The 23,994-nt window shown below is 37.8% G+C and overlaps 1 protein-coding gene across 1 annotated transcript in view; it reads right to left on the reverse strand.

The window, feature by feature from the left end:
- Window positions 1-749: 749 nt before the first annotated feature.
- Window positions 750-23,994, reverse strand: part of LOC139694170 (WD repeat-containing protein 11-like) — a 55,880-nt gene continuing 32,635 nt past the window's right edge. The window contains exons 16-23 of the mRNA XM_071592600.1: window positions 22,794-22,968; window positions 19,040-19,177; window positions 15,402-15,745; window positions 14,591-14,811; window positions 10,619-10,716; window positions 8,065-8,237; window positions 4,175-4,309; window positions 750-1,279 (exon numbers count right to left, since the gene is read on the reverse strand). Coding sequence (XP_071448701.1) covers window positions 1,142-1,279; window positions 4,175-4,309; window positions 8,065-8,237; window positions 10,619-10,716; window positions 14,591-14,811; window positions 15,402-15,745; window positions 19,040-19,177; window positions 22,794-22,968 — 1,422 coding nt within the window. The 3' untranslated portion in view covers window positions 750-1,141. The remainder of the gene's footprint in view (window positions 1,280-4,174; window positions 4,310-8,064; window positions 8,238-10,618; window positions 10,717-14,590; window positions 14,812-15,401; window positions 15,746-19,039; window positions 19,178-22,793; window positions 22,969-23,994) is intronic.

The raw sequence follows: 23,994 nt of genomic DNA on the forward strand, positions 1-23,994 counted from the left end.
AGTGTTGCAATTAATCAATTTTGTGTTAGGATGTATTCACCAAAATTTCAGCCATTTTGGAAACTCAGTTATTGCTCCACAATCGTTTGAGTGAACCATTGTAATGGTGTGGAATAAATGATAACATAATAAACTGGGTTCAGGACTTCCATTCTAACTGCCAGAAAATGGTAGTAATTGACAGCTCAAGCTCTAATTATGTACAAGTAACATCCCACACATTGAAGTAATGGAAAAAACTAAAGAAGTGGAGCATTATAAGCAATTTTTTAAAGGAACACGGCTGTACATTATGAAGAGGATACAATCAATTCATTCCACAAAGGGAATTTAAATGCTCTTGGAGAGAAATTGAAAATGAACTACACTTATTTATATCCATTACTAAAAAAGAAAGAAAGACTCGTACTTTTCCACAGATTTAATCTGTGGAAAAGTACGAGTCTTTCTTTCTTTTTTAGTAATGGATATTAATTACTTCCACGAAGTGAAGCCTGAAACAATAGAATATATACACTTATTTATGTTGAAAACTCACAAACCTGACACAGGGTTTTGGAAATTGGAAATTATTGGTCAATATTATACATGATGAGATGGTAAGCCTGTTCCAAACAAGCTCAAATGTAATAGAATAGAACCAAGAAGCAAAGAGGCAAAGAAAATTTCACTCAGTTTATGACAAGTTTAAAAGTTAATTCCAAGAATCTCATTTAGAAGTTAAAAGAGAAAAACTTAGATTTGCTCTTCAAAATGTCTATGGAACTTAATTTTTCCAAAATATGTATATGAGGCATAAGTATTACTGATAAAAAGATCGCAAGGAGTACCCCATTTTGCCCATGATACATTAAATCTAATTTTTAAACTCATTTTTTTTAATTAGCATATTTAATGCACAAAATCTTTCCATAAATCACTCAGAGTTTTGGATGCTGATAAAGTTAGATTGTGCTCAAGGAAAATCAATCAATTTTTCAAAATCGATAAAATAGTTATAATATTCTTTTATATATAATTTTTTCTCATTTCAATGATTGGAAACAAATGAATGAGTCTTTCGGAATAAATGCAAAACATTTTAAATGAAAAATCAACATTAATTTTTATAGGAATGCATTAGAAAACAAAATGAATGCCATCATTCAACTAATAGCTTAGGCTGGTTATGCAAATGGGCTTGGTCTTTGATTTCTTCGCCAATAGCATTAGCTATTGTTTCATTTCCAACAGAGAAGGCATAGTTCAACATGGATGTTTTCACAGCCAATACTATGTGATGTATACACTTGATTAAGGAAAATGCATCATTTTGAATAAAAACAGTGAATCACTCATTATATATAATTCATGATATTCATAATGTCTTATAATTTACATTAAAACAAATAAATGGTAGAGAATTTTTAAGGACACTAATTTCCTATTCTTTTTTTTTTTGCTTCTGGAGCCAGTTCATCTCCGAGCTTTGATTATCTCTTCTGGTCTCAAATGTTGCACTGAATGAACAGGGATGAAGACATCAACATTTGCAGTAGAGAAGAAAAGGTCAATTTCCTTTAAAGAATACTTGATATAACGCTAAATTCTTTTTAAGGTACACTAGGTCTCCCATCTATTCATCCTTAAAAAACTCAAGCACTATGGTATCTTTAAAATGCAAAAGAAAGCTATTAGAATCATCACCAGGAAACCTCACAATGCTCCATCAAGGCCTGTTTCCCATGAATTAAAGTTGCTACCACTCCCGTGTATCTACAGCATGTTTTTAATTCTGCATATAAAAAAATAACATTGGCAACTATTCTCTTAACTCTGCATATCATCATCATTACACCAGAGGCAGGAATGACATCCATTATGGGAATATAAGAACTAAAGCATTGAAATTAGGACCCTATCAAATGGGCATCAGATTATGTATAGATTATGTATTATGTATTCAGGCATAATTAATATGATATCTACAGCGCAATATGTTCTACTCGGTTGACGAATACCTCAACAATATTCCCAACCAGTAAGTTCATACTCTTAGTTCATAGCAATGGTTATGGTCCAATTCATGTGCGTGATCAATGATTTCTCTCAATAGATATTTCATGCACATGTTCCAGCCAATGTTCATGGGTTTGTGCCAAATATTATGTAACTGTGAGCACCATTTCTTTTCTTATGTACCTTAATTGAGCCTGTGTCTTTGCTCCTTTTTGATGTGCCTTAATATCATGTACATACACCACCCACCTAGTATCTCTGTATTGCGATCTCTGGGCAAATAAAAAGTAATGTTAATAATAATTAGCATAGAATTAATTCTACTTAACCCCACCCTCTCTGTTTAATTTCAATTAGTGCATATTATTTACACTAATCAATATTTGGCACTAAATATCAGTCCTGACCTCAGGGTTCAGTTCTCAAACCCTTTTTGATTTTGATATGGTTAATGACCTCCCTTCTAATCTTCCATGTCAACATTTACTTCACGATGACAGTTGAGTCATCGTACATAAGCTAAATGACTTGAACAGTACAAATCCGTCAGAGTCCATATCGCCAGTGGCTATAAAGTATTGGCCTTAGTTCAAGAACTTTCCTTAAACGAGGATTAAATTTAATGGTGAGCGTTTTCCTTCTAATACTCCCAATTCTGATAATATACAGCAGGTTGTATTGGAGGGCACAGAAAACTACAGTTGGACTCGCACACATATTTGCTAACCTTACAAAACTATCCAAAGCAATTTTTGTGCCATGCAAACTTAAAAAATTAATCCCTAGGGAATACTTGAAATGTATTTATCTAGCCATTTTCTATTGCCATCTTAATAATGATATTGAACTCTGGGCTCATACCTTCAGTTCAGGATTATTTCAAACACCCATTCTACTGTATTTCACTGTAAACCATTTTTTGATCAACTTGATATCTCTTCGAAGACTTAGCATTTATCAATGTTCTTGTAACATCAACGAAAGCCTTGATTTCTTTGAAATGAGTGAATTTACATTAATATTATACAAGGAAAAAATTTACCACGTGGTGTCACAATGAACATTATAAAAAAACAAAATTACCACATAAAAACAGCAATTTTTCAACCTTTCACCTCTAGAGACAAGAAAGCCACCCTATGAAGTTGATCAACTACTTCAGTGCTTGCTTATATCTGAAGGATTTTATTTATACATTGTACTTCTTGAGCATTAAAAATTTAACACCGAGTTCTGATCTTATTTTATAGCCCATTAACAAAGACTACCGCAATATACAGGGTGCGGTGCTTAGCCACTATTGTAAACAGTTGATCTGAGGGTAACAGAAGAATTGAACTATTTCAAAATATAACGCCCAGTGCGAACACTTTCAATTGTAGTGGCTCTTTGATTGTACTCCGCACTTGCACGTATCATCTCAGCCATTTCGAGGTTATGACTGATTACTAGATGCCCATAGCTTTCAAGACGGCCAATCGCGACCTCCAGTGGAACTAAAATATGGTGAGAAATTCAAATTGAAATTTGACCAGATCTATTATTATATATATGTATAGTTCTTTATTTTGGCACTAGTATACTAGTACCAAAATAAAGAACAGTGGAAAAATACATCGCATTTCTATTGAATACATTGAAAATCCATTAACATCTGCAATGAAAATCAGAGTAAATTTACACTCGAATCTACCAATATTTAGGATGCTCTGACTTAGCATATTGGTAATCATTTCAGAGAGTTGATCAAGTGCAGAAGGGTTCATGATTACCAGGCATCTGAAGGCATAACTGCTGAGATCCTCACAAAGGCCCTGTAGTTTTTTTTTTCATTACAAAGTATCGTGCACCTAGGGATGTCAAAATTTTAATGCTCGTTTGATTAAGAGATAGAGAAACCACGAGTGAAAACTTTTCATGATCCAAGTAATCTACAACTATTCTCCACGAGTGACTCCAAGACTATGATTCTCTTTTGTTTGTTATTCCTCCCAAAAAATGCTTCCTTCCATAAAAACATTAATGGATTCAATTTTCAATGTTTTCCTGCAATGCAATGGAGATCCTGATAAAGATCTAATTGAGCAAGCAGACTACTTCAGACAGAGCTGTGCATTTCAATCCTCCTGTGGGAAGCAAGCAATTATTAACCACAATTAATGAAATTGAAAAGGATATTTGGAAGGGCTATGCTGAACTCCTTGCATGCCTCCACCAGAAGATAGGCCCTGATGACCAACCCCAGGGTGAGGAGAAGTTCCACCACGCGCTCAAAATGCCCCAGGGAGAGGTGCACCAGCAGTGCCTTCGACTGGAGGGGAGAACCAGAAAAGCCACAGTTAGCACACTTGGAGGAGCTATGATTGGCTACTCATTAGATATACTGAAACATACACATACTACCTTGATCAAAAAGTTCCCGGAATAACCACCGTGTGGCGCTCCCATCGTTCCGATTTGAGTTCTGTTTTTTTGTTAAATTGGTACATCTGTTGTTGATATTCCCTTTAAATCTTAGTGTCATAACTTGACATTTGCAAAAGTTACGTAGCCAAGAGTACATCTATCTCTGTGTGTGTTGGCGATTTTTTACAATTGCAGAAATGGATTTAAATTTGCAACAACGAACTTGTATTAAATTTTGCGTAAAAAACGGATTTAGTGGCGCACAGACGTTGGAAATGTTGGAAAAGTGTTTCGGCAACGATTCTCTAAAAAAAACGGTCGTTTACCAGTGGCACGAGCGGTTCAGAAGTGGTCGTGAGTCAATCGAAGATGATGAACGCAGTGGCAGACCATCGACATCGAAAGTCGGTGAAAAAATTGATAAAGTAAAAGAAATGTTGGTCAATAACCGCAAATTAACCATCAGAGAAATAGCGGAGGACTTGATCATTGCCTATGGATCCGCCCAAGACATTGTGGTTAATGATTTGGGTTTCCGTCGTGTAGCAGCAAAGTTGGTGCCAAAAGACCTCAATTTCATGCAAAAAAGAGACCGTGTTGACGTCGCAAAAGACATGATTTGCGAGGCTGAATCCGATCCCACATTCATCAAAAGGATCATTACTGGAGACGAGACGTGGGTTTATGAGTACGACACGCAATCCAGACATCAGGCAAGTGAATGGCGTTCACCAAATGAGCCGAGACCAAAAAAACCACGTCGTTTTCAGTCAAAAAAGAAGGCAATGCTGACGGTTTTATTTGGAGTATTATTTGGGCGTTATGAGACGTTTGCGTGAAGCAATTCGCCGAAAGAGACCAGAAATGTGGGCAGAAAACTCGTGGATTTTGCACCATGATAACGCACCGTCGCACAGTGCTATCATTATTCGTAATTTTTTGACGAAAAATGCAACAAATACCATCCAACAGCCACCGAATTCACCTGATTTGGCTCCCTGTGACTTCTTTCTGTTCAATCGAGTTAAAAAACCATTACGGGGAACGCGTTTTAGCAGCCGAGAGGAAGTAATGGAAAAATCGCAGGAAGCACTGATGGACATACCGAAAACCGAATATAAAAAATGTTTCGAGGATTGGATCAAGCGCTGGCATAAGTGTGTTGCAGTCGATGGGGATTACTTTGAAGGGGACAATATAGATTTAGATGAATAAACTTGTATTTTTAATTTTCTGAATAAATTCCGGGAAATTTTTGATCAAGGTAGTATATACAGAGACACAACACAAAACTCACTCATCTTTCGTTGGCAAGGCCAATTGCTGCATTTGCCGTCTGCATGAACTAAAGTTTGCTGCCTATATGTAGCAGCACTCAATGAGTTATCTTTCCATATAGTTCCCCTTTTCTCCGAGCCATTAACACCCTTGCAATCACTAACTGCCTGTACCCTAATCTCCTCCCCTGCACCCCTCTTCTGCCCCATTTCATCCAGATCCCTGGAGATCCCTCTTCTCTCATGCATGGTTTGTATAGAAAGTATCAGGAAAATTTTCAAAAAAATATATTTCAGATATTGCTACAACGCCTCTCAAAATTCTTCAAATTACATCCATTGAGTGTCGACACACTTCCCTGGTAGTCAAATTCTGGAAGGTCTTTAAGGGTAAGGGGCACTTATTGTCCCATGGTGATGTCATTTGAGGGAGGATTTCACTCACTTTTGAGAATAGGAAATAGTCTGCTGGTGCCAAGACTGTAAGGGGGTTGCGGAATAGTCGTGATGCCATTGCAGAAGGTCTTTGCAAGCAGACACTTGACTCTGCTCTTGGTCGTCCATCCAAAAACCTTGGGACAAGTTTGGCACAGATCTTTTCTCATCGCTAAATTTCAGGTGAGAGATGCTATTCAATTAAGCCACCTGTCGCCACAAGAAACCTGTATCCACCCGTTCCATCTTCCTGCCTCACCTCATCCCTCAAAACAGCGTCATCTCAAAGACTAACAGTTGAACAACTGGGGTTTGCCTCAACAGAGGACGGACCTTTCTCCCTCCCCTGCTCCCCCATGGACAGACCCCTCCTTGACACCAGCCTTTCACTCAGTGGCTTAGTCTGGAACAGACACAGGATACTGACCTCCCACTAACCACAACCACCCTGGTTTCCCCACTGCCTACATTTAATTACTTTTGAACATCAAGAATGTGTTGCCTGACATTACGTGATATAATTGAAACGTTCGACTTTTTATCTCATTTGATATTATCAAAAAATTAGAATATTATGATTTGCTAAAATCAGCATTAATCGATAAAATTTTTGTTACATAGAAAGAATTATGTTAAGTTAAGTTGTGACTCAATCAAAAACTTGTGATGTGTTCCTCATGGCTTAGTCTTGGCACCACTGCTACTTCTGCTTATGCTCAATCATCTGCTATTTATATTCCCTCTAAATCAATACTATTCCTATTAGAGCACAGGACTTAAGGCCCTGCTTAGAATATGTTAGCCTCCCTTCTCATTCCCCCGGTACACTACTATGTCAAAAACAAACTCTACTATACTTCCCTCTTTACAAATTCTAAACTGTGCCTGATTCATCAAACTTTGGATCAAACAAACATTGGAGAGAGGCAAGTCAGATATTTCGCATTGATTCACAACTGTAGATGAAACTATGATCCACCACTACACTCCTGAGGCAAGAGAACAGAAAAAAAACAGTTGACTGCAAAGGGTGAACCTGCTTTGAAAAAGGCAAACACCTTTCCACTGGTCGGGAAGGTCATGGAGACTGTTTTTAGGGATTGCGCACCATTAAATGGCAAGTTTGAGGAAAACATTGCAAAAAAAAATAATCGCATTTGACGGAGAAGAAAAAGTGCTTTTCCATTAGGGCAACGCACCTGCTCACACTTCATTGGTGGCCAAGGCTAAAATTCACAATTATCCACTTCGCATTGGTTGACCACTCACCGTATTCACCCATTCTGCCCCCCAGGGACTTTTCCCCATTTCCTAAACTTAAAGTTATGTTTGGAGGACAGAGATTTTCATTGGAAGAGGAAGTTATCACAAATGTAAATGCCTATAAAATTAAGGGAGAAAGAAGTGAACTACTGTTTGACGGGGTTTAAAAAACTAGAGCACTATTAGACAAAGTGTATCAACTTAAAGGAAACTATCTTAAGACTAAAAATAAGAGCAAAATGTCTTGCATATCTGTAAGGTTTGACACTTTTCAGACTACCTTTGTACACTTAATAGCCATGAGATAAGAAAGAATTTGTTCTGAGGGTTAAATTTTAGCTAATAGATGATTTTTTTAATTACAAATTATGAAAAAACATCAATATTTATATAGAACAATGATAGGCACTGCTCAAGAATGACCAAGTTAAACTAGGATGTTTTAAATCTACATGTCCCAGTCACTTCTGGATGAGCCTTAACTTAATGAATAATGGAAACTTAATACTATGCATAAAGATAAATCACATAAGAGTTAATTTTCATCAACCTAATGCGTCTAATATTATTCTTGAATCACTCTATCAGATTGCCTCACTGTGTTGATTTAATTAAACAGATTTTAACCACATGAGCAAGGTCAGTCAAATTCACAATGGCATATGCCAGAGGAAACTTAAATTACCTTATTTCCTGAGGACCATAAATGGTCAGCCCACTTGCAGAGAACATCCCTGGCATCTGGTATGGGTGGTAGCACAGCTCTTGCAAGCCACACTGCATCTGTCCACAGGCCATAGGATATTAAGTAACGACAGGCATCCATGCCTTTGCCAATGAGACAGAGTAACTGCACCCCTTTTTAAAAAGATGGAGAAGAAGAAGAACCTTTGTTAAGTTCCATTAAATAACTTTAAAATGAACAAACAATTTATCTCATACATAATACCCAGAAAACAAAAAAAAGCCAATAATTTTGCATTAAATATTTAAATATGTTTTATAAAAATCAGCAAGCATGTTAGGCATCAGTGAATCATCAAAACTTCTTTGGATATACAATCAAATCAGCAGTCTTGATTCAAATCCAAATAAAATTGAACGTACGAGGGGGGACCCAAAAATAACAGGAATGGCATTATAGATTATTTAGTTCTCAATATTTGTATTAGATTTTGTTTACCTTCAAAATATTCCCCATTGACCACAATGCACTTCTCCAAACGATGCTTCCTTTGTTAGAAACATTTCTGAAATTCATTTATCGGGATGTCCTTTAGGCCTTCTAGCAATTTTTGTGTTACCTCCTCCACAGTGTCAAAACGCTTTCCTTTCATGCCCGTTTTGAGTCTGGGGAACAAAAAGACGTCACAGGAAGCTAAATTTGGTGAGTAGGGGGGTGGACAATCAATGTCAAACTGTTTTTTGTCAAAAACTGCATCACAGAGAGGGTGGTATGAGCCGGCGCGTTGTCATGATGGAAGAACCAGTTGCTTGTGTGCCAAAGATCTGCTCTAGAATCCTCTGCATTGAACCTTATGACATTCCAGACATCTCACAGAGTAGATCATTGGTTCTGCGACGGTCTTCACAAATGAGGGCATTGATTTTGTCGACGTTTTAGTCAGTTCTTGATATTGAAGGGCAGCCTGAATGGGGTTGGTCTTCAATTGACATTTCACCATTTTTAAAATGTGTAAACCACTCGTAGACTCTAGTTTTGCCTAGGGAAGCTTCCTCATAAGCAGTCTTGAGCATTACAATAGTTCCCGCGGCCGATTTCCCCGACAGTAAACAAAATTTCACTGTAGTGCGTTGCTCTTGAAATCTGCCATCACGTTTTTTGCCGAAAGGATAAAAGTTGTTTAATTGAAACAGCGCTCACGGACAGACCGATCCAGTCACAGCAACAGTGCTGCGCATACTAACGCAGGAGGAGTGATCCTGACGTAAGACCGGCTGAACAAAGGCTTCTCCCACTCTCGCTCCCCACGCACAGCCCAATTTCCGTTACTTTTGGGTGCCCCCTCATACATACAGCTATGCTCTCAGGAGTTAATGTCCAGTTATAAAATAAAGAAGACTATTTTTACTATCATACTCATTTAATTGAGATACTCAGCTTTCTCCCCAACTGACCGTTAGAAAACCCAGAGAATATGATGACACTTGAAATAAATAGAAAATTGTACCTCGTAATTGTAAAATCAACACCTTTGCATGTTTGCATGAATGAACCATTTAAAGGATTCGTGAGGGAGAAATGGGTGAGTTGGATTGAAGAGGTTTGGAAGAGACACCATCAGGAGAGGAAACGGTCTCACATTTTGCAGATTTGGAAATGGGTCAAAACTTCATGGGATGCTGTGAAATGTGAGAGTTGCCAAATAATTTTATTAATACAGAAATAATAGCTCATTTGATTTGCTATACAAGGACTCCATTTCTCAAGCTCACGGCTTCACACAATTCCTCATTTAGCCCTGGAGATTAATTTTTGGGTTTTGAGAATGAGGATCAAAAATCACCCACTAGCTTCAAGGTTCCCTAGCAACATTTTGGCAAACATTAACATCTATATATCTAGTACAAAAAATCACTATGGAACGTTAATAAATATGGATGATTTTGTTCTTAAAAATATGTATTAAAAAAGGGGTGTCTTACATGGGCCTGCATCTTATATAAAACACTACATCCTCTATGCAAATACAATACTTAAACCCAAAATATGTTATTTTTAAGGTAGCCAGCTGTCTTTTACCTAGGGTCAGCTCCCATTTGTACAGATACAGAACTTGCTACATGAGCATAAACTGATATTCGGCATATGGCGTCAATTTAGTTGGTTGCATATACTGACACTGGCACACATTTAAACCTTCACATATACATTGAAGAAACATTTATTTGCACCCAATAGAACACAGATTTATTGTTTTGATACGTGTGGGATAGGTTGTGTCAAAAAAGAAAAGTTTTTAAAAGATATTCACAACTTTAGTGCCTAATTAATAAATATTTAATTTACAAGTTGACTTTGGTGAAATCTGCTACTTCATTTTTTTTAATTCCCTTTGCTGATTAAATTTATCTACTAATATCATCTACTTTTATTGCTTAATTTTCAATTTGCTTTCATTTTAGCTGCAACCATCTTTGCTATTCAGAAATAATATAGTAATTAGTCATTTCTTGCATATCTTAAGCATAAGGATAATTAAAAAATAGAACTTTACCTTCCCAAACATTTCCATTGGCTATTAGATTTGTAGCAACAAGCTTAATTGTACTTTGTGCCGTTCCAGTTGACTGTATGGTTGCCACCAAGCAAGCTCTGTCATGTGCAGAAGAAAAATATATCATATTGGAATTGACACAGGAAACAGTTTTAAAGTGCATGCAAGAAAAATTGGATGGAGTATTTTGACTTTAACTGAAAATAAAAACATGTTACACACATTAATTTGTCACTAGTCTCATTTGACTTGCTCGACCGATTTGTAAAAAATCGAAAACAACAGTGAGTAAATATGCATTAAAAACCATCATTTTCAACAATTAATATTAAACAATTTACCTCATTAATGATATACATTGTCTCTCTTCCTTACAGAGACCAACACACTGTGATTGCTTGAGCATCAAAGCATCATAATATAAGACTACATAATAGGACTGGCAACTTGAGAGAAAGTTTCATGAGGAGGGAGAGGAACGTCCCATTGCCTACGTCAGCAGAATGCTCAACAGCACAGAAAAAATTACTCAATCATAAAAAAGTTTTATTAGTTATTTTTTGAGGAATGAAATACTTCTGCTTTTACCTCAATGAAAGGCACTTCTTTGGGATTCTAGCTGATTGTAAGCCAATGAAATGGATTTTTAGAGTAAAAGACTCCAGTTCCAGACTCATAAGATAGAAAATCAAATTAGAGGAGCATTATTATTAAGAAGTGAACAGAAAAGGTACACACTTAAGTCACATACTCTAGGTCAAATCTTACACATTCACTAGAACGTGGCAATACAGACAAATGTCAAAGAACCAAAATAATTCAAGATGAAGAAAAGATGTCAAGAACTACATTAATAAAAGTTGCAAAACCTAACAGAAAAATAAAATCACTAGAAGAAGGGTTGTGGTGCCAAGGACAACCGTCCCAAGAGGGGTGTTAGAAAAATTCATATTGGACACGATTGGACTGCTACCCATGACTTATCAAAGAAATATTAATTTGGACAGGTCTTCTTGAAATGGTAATAAAACACATATAAAGATGACCTATCAAAATTCACCATAACAACTCATCAGAGAGGTGAACCACCATCACCATTGCTTAGGAATTTGCACAAAATGCTTCTTTGAAACTTGTAATTCTGTAATTCCTTTTCACTGATCAAGGGGTTAACTTCCTAAGTGACCTTATTACAGATGCAAATTACATTGGATCAATGACATGCACACCACTGTTGTCTTCCACCCACAAAGAAATGGGGCTCTAGAGAAATGCCTAAGGGCTCCAACCAAATATCATCTCCAATCTTTGTGTAAAATATTGCTCAATACTAAAATGCAATGCACAGCCCACCGACTGATAATTGGATGGAAGGTCAGCTGCCCAGGATGCCTGCACAGAGAGCACGGAGAAAGAGGGTAGAGCACAAAATGATGATTACCTCTCTGAGCTGATAGCAGGCATGCCATCAGAGGGCAAGAGAGTGGAGCTTCTTCAAGGTAAGGAGGGAAACAAAGTGGATTATAATAAGAAGGTTAATGCTGATCTGCTTAAAGAAAAAAAATGATTCTACTATTGATGAAAGCATTAGAATGAAAGAAGAACATTTAGCATTCTTCTTTCATTTGAAAATGAATTTCAATGCAGTCAAGCATGATATCATCGAGAGAGTGTTAGATGTGGAAGATTGAAGAAACTTTCTTCCCAATGGGTAGGGGGCCTGTTAGCTTGAGGGGGGTGAACACAACTGTGAGGAGAAAAACAAACTTAAAAAGTTCCACGGGCACAAATGTTTGGGTTTTGATTCCCGCCATTGGAGACGGGATGAAACTTCTAGATATATAGTACTCCTGAATCTTATTTCAGGGTTGAGTTTAGATTTCACTCAGACTATGATTAAAAATGCTCTGGTGCTATAAAGGTAAGGCAGATTTGTACACACCCAAATGGAAGATAATTGACTGAGTGAACTTTCAGCAATTAGACGACGATTACAAAAGACATAACCAAAGCCATCTAAGTGACATTTATCTAAGGGTCTTTTATCCCTAAGACTCCGACAATGTTGTTCCCAAACACATCCCCAGAGAGGTAATTGATCCACCTGCTCTAGTCTTTGCCCTCTTATTTTAACGTTTAACCATCAAAGGCTTATTGATGCCACATGGCATAAACGGTCACCTGGTATTATTTCATTTTATATCACTAAGTGTGAGAGCTCGATGGCATACTTTGTATTCTTCCTGCTTTAATTGTGTATGGAAATGGGACATTTTGGCATGTTTTCTTCTAGTATCTCTGCATCCACAGCTGAGTTAAGTTGAAGTTTCACAGTAAGAACCTTCAAAATGAAACGGTTTCTGGCGTCACTTGGTGGAAATTCTTCATATTGAAATTAAATTTAAAATACTTTGCCTTTCCACATAAACCACTTTTATTACTACCTAGGTTTCGTTATGGTATAACATCATCAGGTAAAAATACAAGTCAAACACAGTAGTATATATAGTTCTGGACGGAGTGGAAGAGGAGGGAGGGAGGAAAGCAAGGATTGGCTGAGGTAGGAAGAGGGGGCGGAGGAGGAGGAGGAATGGTAACATTGAAAAATTAGCAGGCTGGGAGAGGGAATTAATGCATTGTTTTTATAGTTTCAACAATGTATTAATTCCCTCTCCCAGCCTGCTAATTTTTCAATGTTAACATTCCTCCTCCTCCTCCACCCCCTCTTCCTACCTCAGCCAATCCTTGCTTTCCTCCCTCCCTCCTCTTCCACTCCGTCCAGAACTATATATACTACTGTGTTTGACTTGTATTTTTACCTGATGATGTTATACCATAACGAAACCTAGGTAGTAATAAAAGTGGTTTATGTGGAAAGGCGAAGTATTTTAAATTTAATTTCAAATGTAAGAACCTTCAACTTTACTCATTGAAGAGTTAGCTCATTATAAAATACAATATATTAACACTTTATTCATAGGTTTGTTATAATGCTTGTTTGCACATTATTGCATCCATATTTATTATTACTAAATGATATTTCTTCCAATTATCTGAATAATTCATCAGTAAATTTCTCTAAAGCCATATGGAATCACCAACATGCCAATATGATGGTAACTGTATTCACTTGTATTTTGTAGTACTTTTAAAGTGGAAGAGTCATGAAAATGTAGAATTCCATTGTTATTGGATCACATTTAGCCGTTAAAAAGTTTTCAGCATACATAATTCCAACCAATACTATAAACCAGTAATTTGACAAGAGAAGAAGTTCTTGACCAACTTGAGAATGATGGAGAAAGTGAGCCATGGGATATTTTCATTGAACCACCTCAAACATCCACCTGAAAGTTCTCCTGATTAAGACTATGTTGGTGAAGTACAAAACTTAAGAGACCATAAATTCTCAGGGGGTGCCAAGTGATTTTTGTGAGTTTCTGGACATATTCACAGCCATTTAGAAGAGGTTATAGGTGACAGTGGAAAGCTTTCTTCTTGGAAGAAAGTCAGGAAAAGCAATTTCAGTGCAATCGCATGGCATCAAGATGACTGGAAATGTGTCATAAGGAAGGAGAAAAACCTCGGATGGTGGATTAGCTTGTGTGTTTTTCCAATATGATTTGACATCGAATGACCCCACAGCAAATCTCTGACATTTTCCCATCAAAGTACAGCAGGCAAACGTTCCTAAATCCTGAAGAGAGGTTCAACCCTTTGCCTCTGTGCATCAAATGACTCCACGATTCCTCCTCCTTCCGTGCTTTAGCAAGCCCCAATCCATGACTAGGTCCAGCATTGTGATTGACGCCTCATGAATAACACAAAAGGGATACTCTAAGATTTGAGTGCGCCATGTGCACAGGATTAGCAATACAATGTTTCGGGCAGAATGCACAATTGATGCGTGCAGTTCACTTTTGGTGAGGGCGATATAGGCGAGGGCCTGGCAGCGTGCCCTCACCCACTCACTTGATGGCATCCGAGTAATACTGGGGGTTGTCCATCTCCGTCTCGAGGAGAAGTTGTACGGCGCGATCGCTCTCCCCCAGGAGAATGAGTCGCTCCACCACCTTGCGCGTCTGCTCATAACTGCTGCTCCCACCCCCACCACCAATGGGAGGGCCTCCCTTTGCAGAGCCCCCTCCGCTGCGCTTGCTCTCATGCAGCGCCACTCGCTCCAGCTGCATCCTCTGAAAGGGATGGATAGGCACACCAGACTGCCTGAAGGGAGGGACTCTTGCATAGAAGGTGGAGGGAAAAGCACAAATCTCAATGTGGACATGAACCAGGGTCAAAGGGAAGGGAAACCACATGCTGCTGGTACCTACCATGGTTTTTCCAAAACTTTTGAACCAACCATCAAATAGATAAGATTCAATGATATAGGATGGTATAACAATGCTACGCAACGTGTCAACAAATTATTTCATAGCTAAGTTATGTTGATTCCCTCAATTATTTCCCATATTTTAAATATAACATATTTTAAATATTTAAATAATATGCTTAAACTCCATCAAAAACTGAAAAACCAAGCTCAAAAAAAAGAAAAACATAAACTGCATGTAAAAACATATATAAATACAAGATGGAATGGAAAATATATCAGAAGTAAGGAAATGAAATTGAAATGAAAGGAAAAATATTTAGGTGTAATCATAAAAATTTGAGTCGTCACGCTGTATTGACTTAGTATTGGGTCTCCCGTTTTGCTGGCATGTCCTTGGGTACTAGGAGACTGGCTAAACACTTAAAAAAAATTGCTGTAATTGTTTGTCACCTGGTAAGTGTAGGGATCACAGAGGAAGTCAAAGCATGAGTCTAATGGCTCCAGCCACGGATAGGGATTCATGCGACGGGATCCCATGTGGACGGCTTCCCCTTGCTTTGTCCCCTCCAGCTCCCCCCCTACCCCCTGGGATGCCGTTGAGTTTCCACACGGACCAATTTCCCCAGCCATGGATGACACACGCAAATAATAGAGTGCCACCATCCAGAACTCAGCATCCTGACTCTCTCCAAAGATCTGTGAGACAACCAGGCTTCTTTCTGCTGTCCCAAAATGACTGCCTCTCAGTGTTTTCAGGATCCCTTCACTCAGCATGCTTAGCTGTTCTGTCGCCGCTGAAAAAAAATTATAATTTAATTTACAATCTTTAATTTTACAGATAAATGATGGTGATCCAATTCACATTGATCCTAAGAATCTTAAGGTCTGTCCCTAAAGTAGTAGAACTGAGTCGATTAAAAAAAAAATGCATTGCCAGAATTGATACATTCACTTAAAAAGTCTTCGAAGTAGCACCCTTGTGTGTTAGCCTGGGAGATAAGAGGCGGATTGCGGTAGCGACACTATATACCATGTTACTACGATTCACTTTTTCATAAAAGTGTGGCTGCATTTAAAGTTAATCTACTTAGGTTCTTGAAATTGAAAATGTTTTATTCAATTGCTGAATTTCTTGATAATGCCTGATATGTCTTCTATCCACAAATGAATTTTGTCACTTTACCCTGACGTGTCTTATATCAAGTGTAACATTTGTAGCTACTTGGTCTCTGGACAAATAAAATGTATTATTATTATCATTTACACAATGCTGCCAGCGGGTTTTCAACACCTCGTACGCCTTCTGGAAGGCGGCGCCCGGAATGCTGCTCAGCTTCCTTGTCACGTCTTGTCCTAACGCTTCCACTGAGCCATGGTGATGTCCTTTCAGCACGGATTTGAGGTGGCGGGGGAAGGGGAAGAAGTCTAGTGGGGCTTTGTCTAAAAAATTTGGACCCTCACTCACATGGTCGAGAAGCCCTTGGCAGATATCCACGTGCGAGTTTCCTTTTGTTCGTCCGAGAGCACTCGCGGCACCAACTTTGCATTTGCCTTTCTCATTCTCATGCTTTCGCTCGCAAGTTGATGCACATCACTTTTAGGGATGCCAAATTCGTCAGAAAATTCGATGATTTATTTTAACCGGTTTAATGACCGAGCACTATGAGGTCACATTATGGAGGTTCCACAAACAAACGATCTGCAATTTTACAAAGGCTGGGAGCCAATTTCCACCGGCCTCCAGCCTTTCCTGAGATTTTCCTCCATTGAACAGATCCAGAGAAAACGCCACCCGTCCATCCATAATGGCATCACATATTTCTCTCCCCTTCCATAACCCAAACTGATCATCCGCTAAGTAATCATTTGCTTACTCTCCAAACTTTTGTTGATAATCCGAGAACCACTTAAGCTGCATGGGAAATCAAACTTATTGTTCCGTAGTCCTCACATGATGTAGCCTTTACCTTTTTCGGAATAGGAACTAACACTGATTTCAGTTTTCCGGCCAAATTCATCCCTCATAGATACTACAAATCAGTCCATAGTCTCTTCCTACCACATTTTCCTAAATCTTTTAGTAGTTCCGCAAGAATGTTGTGGACCCCCAACGGCTTTGTTTGATTTTATCATCCTTCATGCCCTTTCTATCTTATCGTCGACTATGCCTGGACCTAAGCTATCTTCCTCTACGTCATGCTTCTTTTTTATGTTGAACCATGTTGGCCTAAGTTCTTTACCACACAGTTCTTCTATATATTCCTTCCAAAACAATTATCTTACCCAACTTATCTCTAACGGTTGGCACAGATGTTCCCTTCTTACTACCTGATTTTGTTTTAACCTTCCTGCATAGTGCACCAATTTCAGCCTTCCTCTGAAAGCATTCCATATCCTCGCACTGCGTCTTCCAGCATGATTCTTCTGCTTTATTTGTCGCCTGTCTCAATTTATCATTTAACTCATCGTACTTCTTTCTGCCTAAGTCCCAGTTCATATTCTTCCATTTCCTTCTCTCATATATCATTCTAATCATCTCATCTGTGATAGCTGGTTTCCTACCCCTTTTCCCACTAATGGTTCCTATAGTTTCTTTTGCAGCTTTCAATATCCCTTTCTTCATAAATGACCATTTTTCTTCGATAGTACTCAACTCTTTACCGTGATTATCCATGATTTTCTCTACAGCCTGCTGATATTCCTTCCTTGTAAATCCATGTAATGCTTCTACATTCCATTTCTTAACCTGCTGCCCCTGCTTTAACTTTTTGAAATGGATGCTACACTTCATTAAAACTAAATTGTGGTTAGAGTCCATATCCGCTCCCAGAAAGCAGTGACAATTGATCACTTTATTCCTAAACTTGTGGATAATCAGAATATAATCCAACTGATACCTTTCTGAGTCACCTAGCATTTCCATGTAGACCTATGCCTTTTGTAGTGTCTAAAACAAGTGTTGGTGATGACTAACTCCTGTCTCCTGCAGAACTCAATTGCTTTCTCCCCGTGGTCATTCTTCGTACCTAAACCGTAGTCCCTTACCTAATCACCATCTCTTCCGTCACATTCCAATCCCCCATCACTATCAAATGTTTTCCTGCAGCAACACACTCGATTATGTCCTCTAACTAATCGTATATCCAAACAGCCTCTTCCTCCTTATGATTGCTGGGTGGCATGCATACCTGAACAATGATCAAGTTCGTTGGTTCTGCTTTTATTTCTACTAGTAATAATCTATCCGTTACCTGCTCTATGTTGACTAAGCTTCTTCCTACCTCTTTATTTAATACTATGGCAACCCCTCGTTGGCTCTCGTCCCCGCCGCTGTATATTATTCTACTGATCACTCCAGTAATCCCCGCTATCCTTCCACCTCACCTCCCATAAACCTAAAATATATATATTACCTCTCTCCATCTCTTGCTTAATAGTCTCTAACTTTCCTGTACTCAATGTTGTCCTAACATTCCAAGTTCCTATTCTAACTAATTTGGTCTTCTTCTCCTGTGTCGTCTGTCCTGCCGCTGTCGGTTTTCCTTTGCAAGCATTTCATGAGATGATAACTGCGGAAGCCTTGCCTCTCCAGCTGCCAGTCATGACACATGGCCGATTGGGCTACGACTTAAAATCTCTATATTGTCCATCATAAAAATCATGGCAATAATAACTGAGGTGTTTTCCCCTTCCCTTCCTCAATAGTGCTTTTAACGTGACACCATCACTCAGTGGCTGCCCCACTGGGGTGAGATACCTTAGCAGCCACCACACTAAGAAAAGATACTAAATGGGCTGCCTTTTGTCTGACTCCTAGCCTTCAATCAATCTGGCATAGATGTCCCTACCAGGACTACCCTATCATTGCTCCCACCAGTACAACTATATGGGTCCTCGGAATGCGCAAGCTGTTCCACCACGCATTGGTTTTATGATCACTATTTATTCCAAAAAGAGTGGTGTCTTGCCTGAAGATACTCTCGACAGCTATATTGATAGAAATTAATTTTCTTTAAATGACTCCCACTCACAGCTCATTGGAATGAAAAACAACTTGGAATGGAAAACAAAGTGAAAAACATTCATACCATGCATGTTTTCTTCTGAGAAGCCATCATGTGTGCTGAATTCAAATGAATATTTGTCCTTCCAACTCTGGTTAGAGAGTGTGAGAAACAGATTCTGAGCAACTGGCGTAGGGAGCAGAGCAGGGCAATACACTGGATCTGAAATGCATAGGCACAAAACAAAAAGAAATTTAAACAATTTACGAACAGTGCTGCTGCAATAATAACTAATGGCAATTTCATCAATACACTAACGACTAAAATCCTCGCATATCTGGGACTATATGGTGCCATAAGTTGACTGCATTAGGTGAAGTCTGGATTAACAGGGAATTTGACACACCCCACCAAGTATTTTTTACCACTATTCTCGCATAAACTTCAACTCTCTGATAACTGAAAATGACTTAATATGGTGAATAGGAAGCCTAAAGTGTAAAAATATCTTATGTAAAGTTAACAAAATACCATCTGAATATACTTGAATTGATGGAGCTATATGACCACTTCTTAGGAATTTAATTGCTGGGTGCTGATGTCACTTTCCATGCATGCATTAAATGCCATCCAAAATTGTGTCAAAAATTAAGAAGATAAATTATTAAAGAATTAATGCAAAGGGAAATCAACAATTACAACTGGAAAATATTACATTGTTTTTTATCCATACTGAAAAAATTTAACTACAGAGAAATCTCACTTAATGAGCACCTCACACAGAGAGTAATTTGCATAATGAGCAAATTATTGGTCCTGAAAATGACTTGCTTAGTGAAGGAATTTTTGCACATTGAATGATAAGGAGGGGGCATTCCCGGATTCACTGCAAGCCTTCCATTGCAGTTTGTGTTTAACATTCATTTTGCAAGCATCTTAGCATCACTAGTGATCACACATTTTTCCAAACTTGTGCTCAGACTTCATATCAGTGATTTTTTTGTGCAAAGTTGAACAATATTTTGTGCATAGTTTTGAAAATGACCCTGAAGAAAATCCATACAAAGAAAGGCATAAGAGAATAACAATAAGAACAGAAATGAAAAGTAAAATCTTTGAAAATCGGGAACAATGTGTGAGCGTGGCTGATCTTTTATGCACATCCAGAAATGGTTGACATCAACGATTTGCATTTCCTCCAAAACTTTTTTTCTGTCTACAAGGGCAAGATTACGGACAGAGATGCTTGGAATAGAGTGACAAGAGTATCTATGCCATGGTTATGTATTCTCAACAATGTTGAAAAGTTTCTTTCCCTATGCTCAATTGAAAAGCAATTACAATGCAACAACATTAACGAGAATATAATTTTTGAGAGTGATTTTTGCCGACCTTGTTAATAAGATGTCAGGAACATCAATAGCTGAACAAGTATTTAAGAGAAGCTGGGCATGGCTTGACAAGTTATCGAGAAGAACTGTCATCCACGGTGTTGTGAGACAGGGTGAAGCAGCAAGATCTGAGTCAAAGGCAGCAGAAAACTTCACCGGTGACTTCAAGAAACTCTTAGATTCTGAGGGTTACCGGGTACAACATGTTTTTAATTGTGGGAAGACGGTTGGTTCTCTTCGGGAAGAAGATGCCAAAGTGAATCTTTATTTGAGCACATAATTGTAGAAGGGAATGCATTGCCCGACAACATAGCAATGAAAGGCTATCTCACGCTGCTATTTTGTACAAATGCAAGTTGCAATTTGAAAATCAAACCCCTGCTTGTTTACCATCCAGAAACTCCATGAGCCTTCAAGAAGTGTCAAGTCCAAAACAGCAGGCTAAATTAGATGAGGAGATAATGGGAAACTTTTGCATCATACCATGCATACAAGGTATTGCCCTAATAAGTCAGCGGCGATGCATGCCATTAATTTATTTAACGACCATTCTGATTAGTATTTTTACAAAATTTTGAAGCATCGGCAAAAAAAAATGTCTCCAGACAACTTTAAAGTAAAAAGGAATTAAGTACGTATCATAAATAATTGTTAATTTATTTTGATTCTGTTTTGCTTTTACAAAATTGAGTTCGCATTCCCGGTGCTTTATTACGCATTAGAAGAAAAGATAAATATGATCCACTATCCTAAACAATGCATGAATAATTTTCTTTAAATAAACCTTGTACATAATTTATTTTTTTCAGCATGGAATGCATTATCATATTTTACATTAATTTATATGCCAAAAGTTGTTTCTTTAAACGAGTATTTTGCTTTACGAGATCGCTCAATGGATTACGCTCGTTTAATGAGGTTCCACTACATTGTAATATGCACAAGTACATGACCTTTCTACATTCCATCATTTGCAAATGATAAACTAGGCTGTGGAGATGTGTGGGGTGAAGAAGGAAATGTTCTGAAAAACCTAGTTATATTACTTTTACAGCTTATTTGGAGTTGTTTACAATTGCAATATCCCACCAAGTTCTCAAATATCCAACTAATTTTTTCAGCAAGCTCCTCTTTAGATTCCAAAACAACCTTTCCCACTGTGGAAACACTATCACCTATCTCTTCTTCTGCAAATGTTTGTAAATGCAAATCACCCTTAACAACATTTAGACAATCCACAACATTTTCAATAGTCAAGAATATTTCTCATGCACACTACAAAAGCTTCACATAATCTTCTGCTTCAAATCCTCTAAAGTGGAAATCTACCTCCTCCTCAAACATCATATTTTTACACATGCATATGCAATAGTAGATTTTTTACCTTCCTCCAAGAATTAGCCCTGTTAAAGCACACATTCTTCAAACTACAGTTATTCATATTCATTATTATTCTCTGTCCCCAGGTGTCTTTAATCTCAACAGCACTAGTGTTATCTAAAACTTGAAATGGTCTCTGAAGCATGATCATGTAGGAAGCAAGGGATTGAATGGTAATTGAAGCCGGAGGATGGACGTAGACTGGAGGCTTTTGAAATGTGGGTGTGGAGAAGTATGGAGAAGGTGAGGTGGACTGAAAGGAAAACAAACGAGGAAGTCCTTGGTGTGGTGCAGGAGGAGAGGGAATTGTTGGGAGAAATCATAAGGAGGCAGGAAAAATGGATGAAGGGCGTATTGGTCGACATTGAAATGTTGAAGACTGTAATAGAGGGGAGAAAATACGGCAAAGGGGCAGAAGTAGGGGATGTTGGAGGGAATGAAGGGAGGAAAGAAGTACGCAGAAGTAAGTTGAAGGGGGGCTATATTTTTATCTTCACCATGGTTCTCTGCACCTTGCTGTCTTCAATCTCATCATCACTCATCTCTAGCACTTCTAAAACCTCATTCGAAAAACACTCACCCGTACAACTTCTAGCATGTAATCATACCTCTTGATACAATGGCTGAAATAACAAAGTCCCATTTGGGGGCTAAGCGAGGCACTCAATATTACCACCTATGCAGCACAAATTGTTATCATTAGGATGGGAGGGGGCAGAGTCTGAAATCAAAGCACTTTAATCTCATTCTGAGGAATTCCCGGGACATAAGCTTCACACATAAGAACTTCATGTGGAGCCTAGCCTTTTTCACGGCTGAAGCAATTTATTTTGTTCAAATCATGTCTAGTGTGGAGTGCTTAACTCTATGGAACCCTAAAACAAAAAGTAGCAGAAAAATGTTCACATATTTTTACTCTGAGCCAATCTCATATTGATAAAATATCAATGTTGGTGGATAATAAAAATATTTTCATTTAAATATAATGAAATGAATATTCACTGAAATGAAGAACAATATAAGGAAAGCACAACAGCCACAAGGGTATGAAACATCCACAAACAGACCTTGGAAGGAGTAATCAACAAGGGGGGATGAGGTGGCAAGCAGGGTGGAGTCCACAACACGCAGGCATCCATCTTGCGTTGCCAACACTGGCTTGTCAGATGCTCCCCACTCCACATCAAGGACTCGCACCATGTCGCGAGGGCAGCGCAGAGAAGCAATGCGCTCATTTTGTTGCTTAAATAATCCATAAACCACATGGGAAATGAGTTTCAAAATTTGTGTGCTTAACTAAATTTGTAAAATGAACTCAGTATGCATCAAATCTGTATTTTTATAGCAATAATTGCCTTCTAACATTTATCAATGCACAGCTACAACAGATACTTAAACAGAAAATTTTAAAAAATCAACAATATTTAATTTTATCATTATTAACACACTGATCAATTCTAAGACACTTACATTCAAACATGGAACTATAATATTCAGCTCTTTTAGTTTTATCAATCAGTTTCGTTTTCATTACAACTCATAAGACATTATTTAAAAATCATTTTCCAGGGGCCATTCAAGGAATGCATCAAAGTAGGATTCTTCAGCCAAAGGAATGCATAACAATAAAAAGACTAAACAGACAAATTAAAATTAAGTATCATCATCCTCAAATGGTCTGTTTATGATGTATGTACACCACTATATGGTATCATTTAACTAAATATTGCAAGTTTGTAAATGATGACCCCAACTAGTTCCACAGTAACACCCTGGTCAGTTAACGTGGAGGTCTTATTACAGTAATTTTATCTGAAATTTGAACATAGCCACCACAACAAAATGGATGGACATTAGCCTGATTACTCTAAATAATCATGTAAACTGTCCTTTTTTCATTTAAACAAACTTTTGAACACAGTAGTAAGATGCTTTTATTTGTTTCTAATGTGGTCCTTTGAAAATAATGTGTCAACTTATATTACTGCCAGGTTGAAGTCAATTCTTTCCGGCAAAAACAACCATTAATTAGCACAAACTGACTAGTAACTGAATTACTCATAAAATACAGTGAATTGCTTCAAATGTTATAAAAATAAATGCATTGAAATAACTATATTTTAGAGAAAATTAGGATACTTGCACTTAATACTTAAAATAACATCAGAAAAACACAAAATATATCAGAACCACTCAGAAAGCATTTAATCAATTGAACAATACAAGAAAAATCTGTGGAAAAGTACGAGTCTTTCTTTTTTTGTTTTT

The sequence above is a fragment of the Hetaerina americana genome, unplaced genomic scaffold (assembly GCF_022747635.1).
Source record: "Hetaerina americana unplaced genomic scaffold, ioHetAmer1.1.p SCAF_5, whole genome shotgun sequence".
NCBI lineage: Eukaryota > Metazoa > Arthropoda > Insecta > Odonata > Calopterygidae > Hetaerina > Hetaerina americana.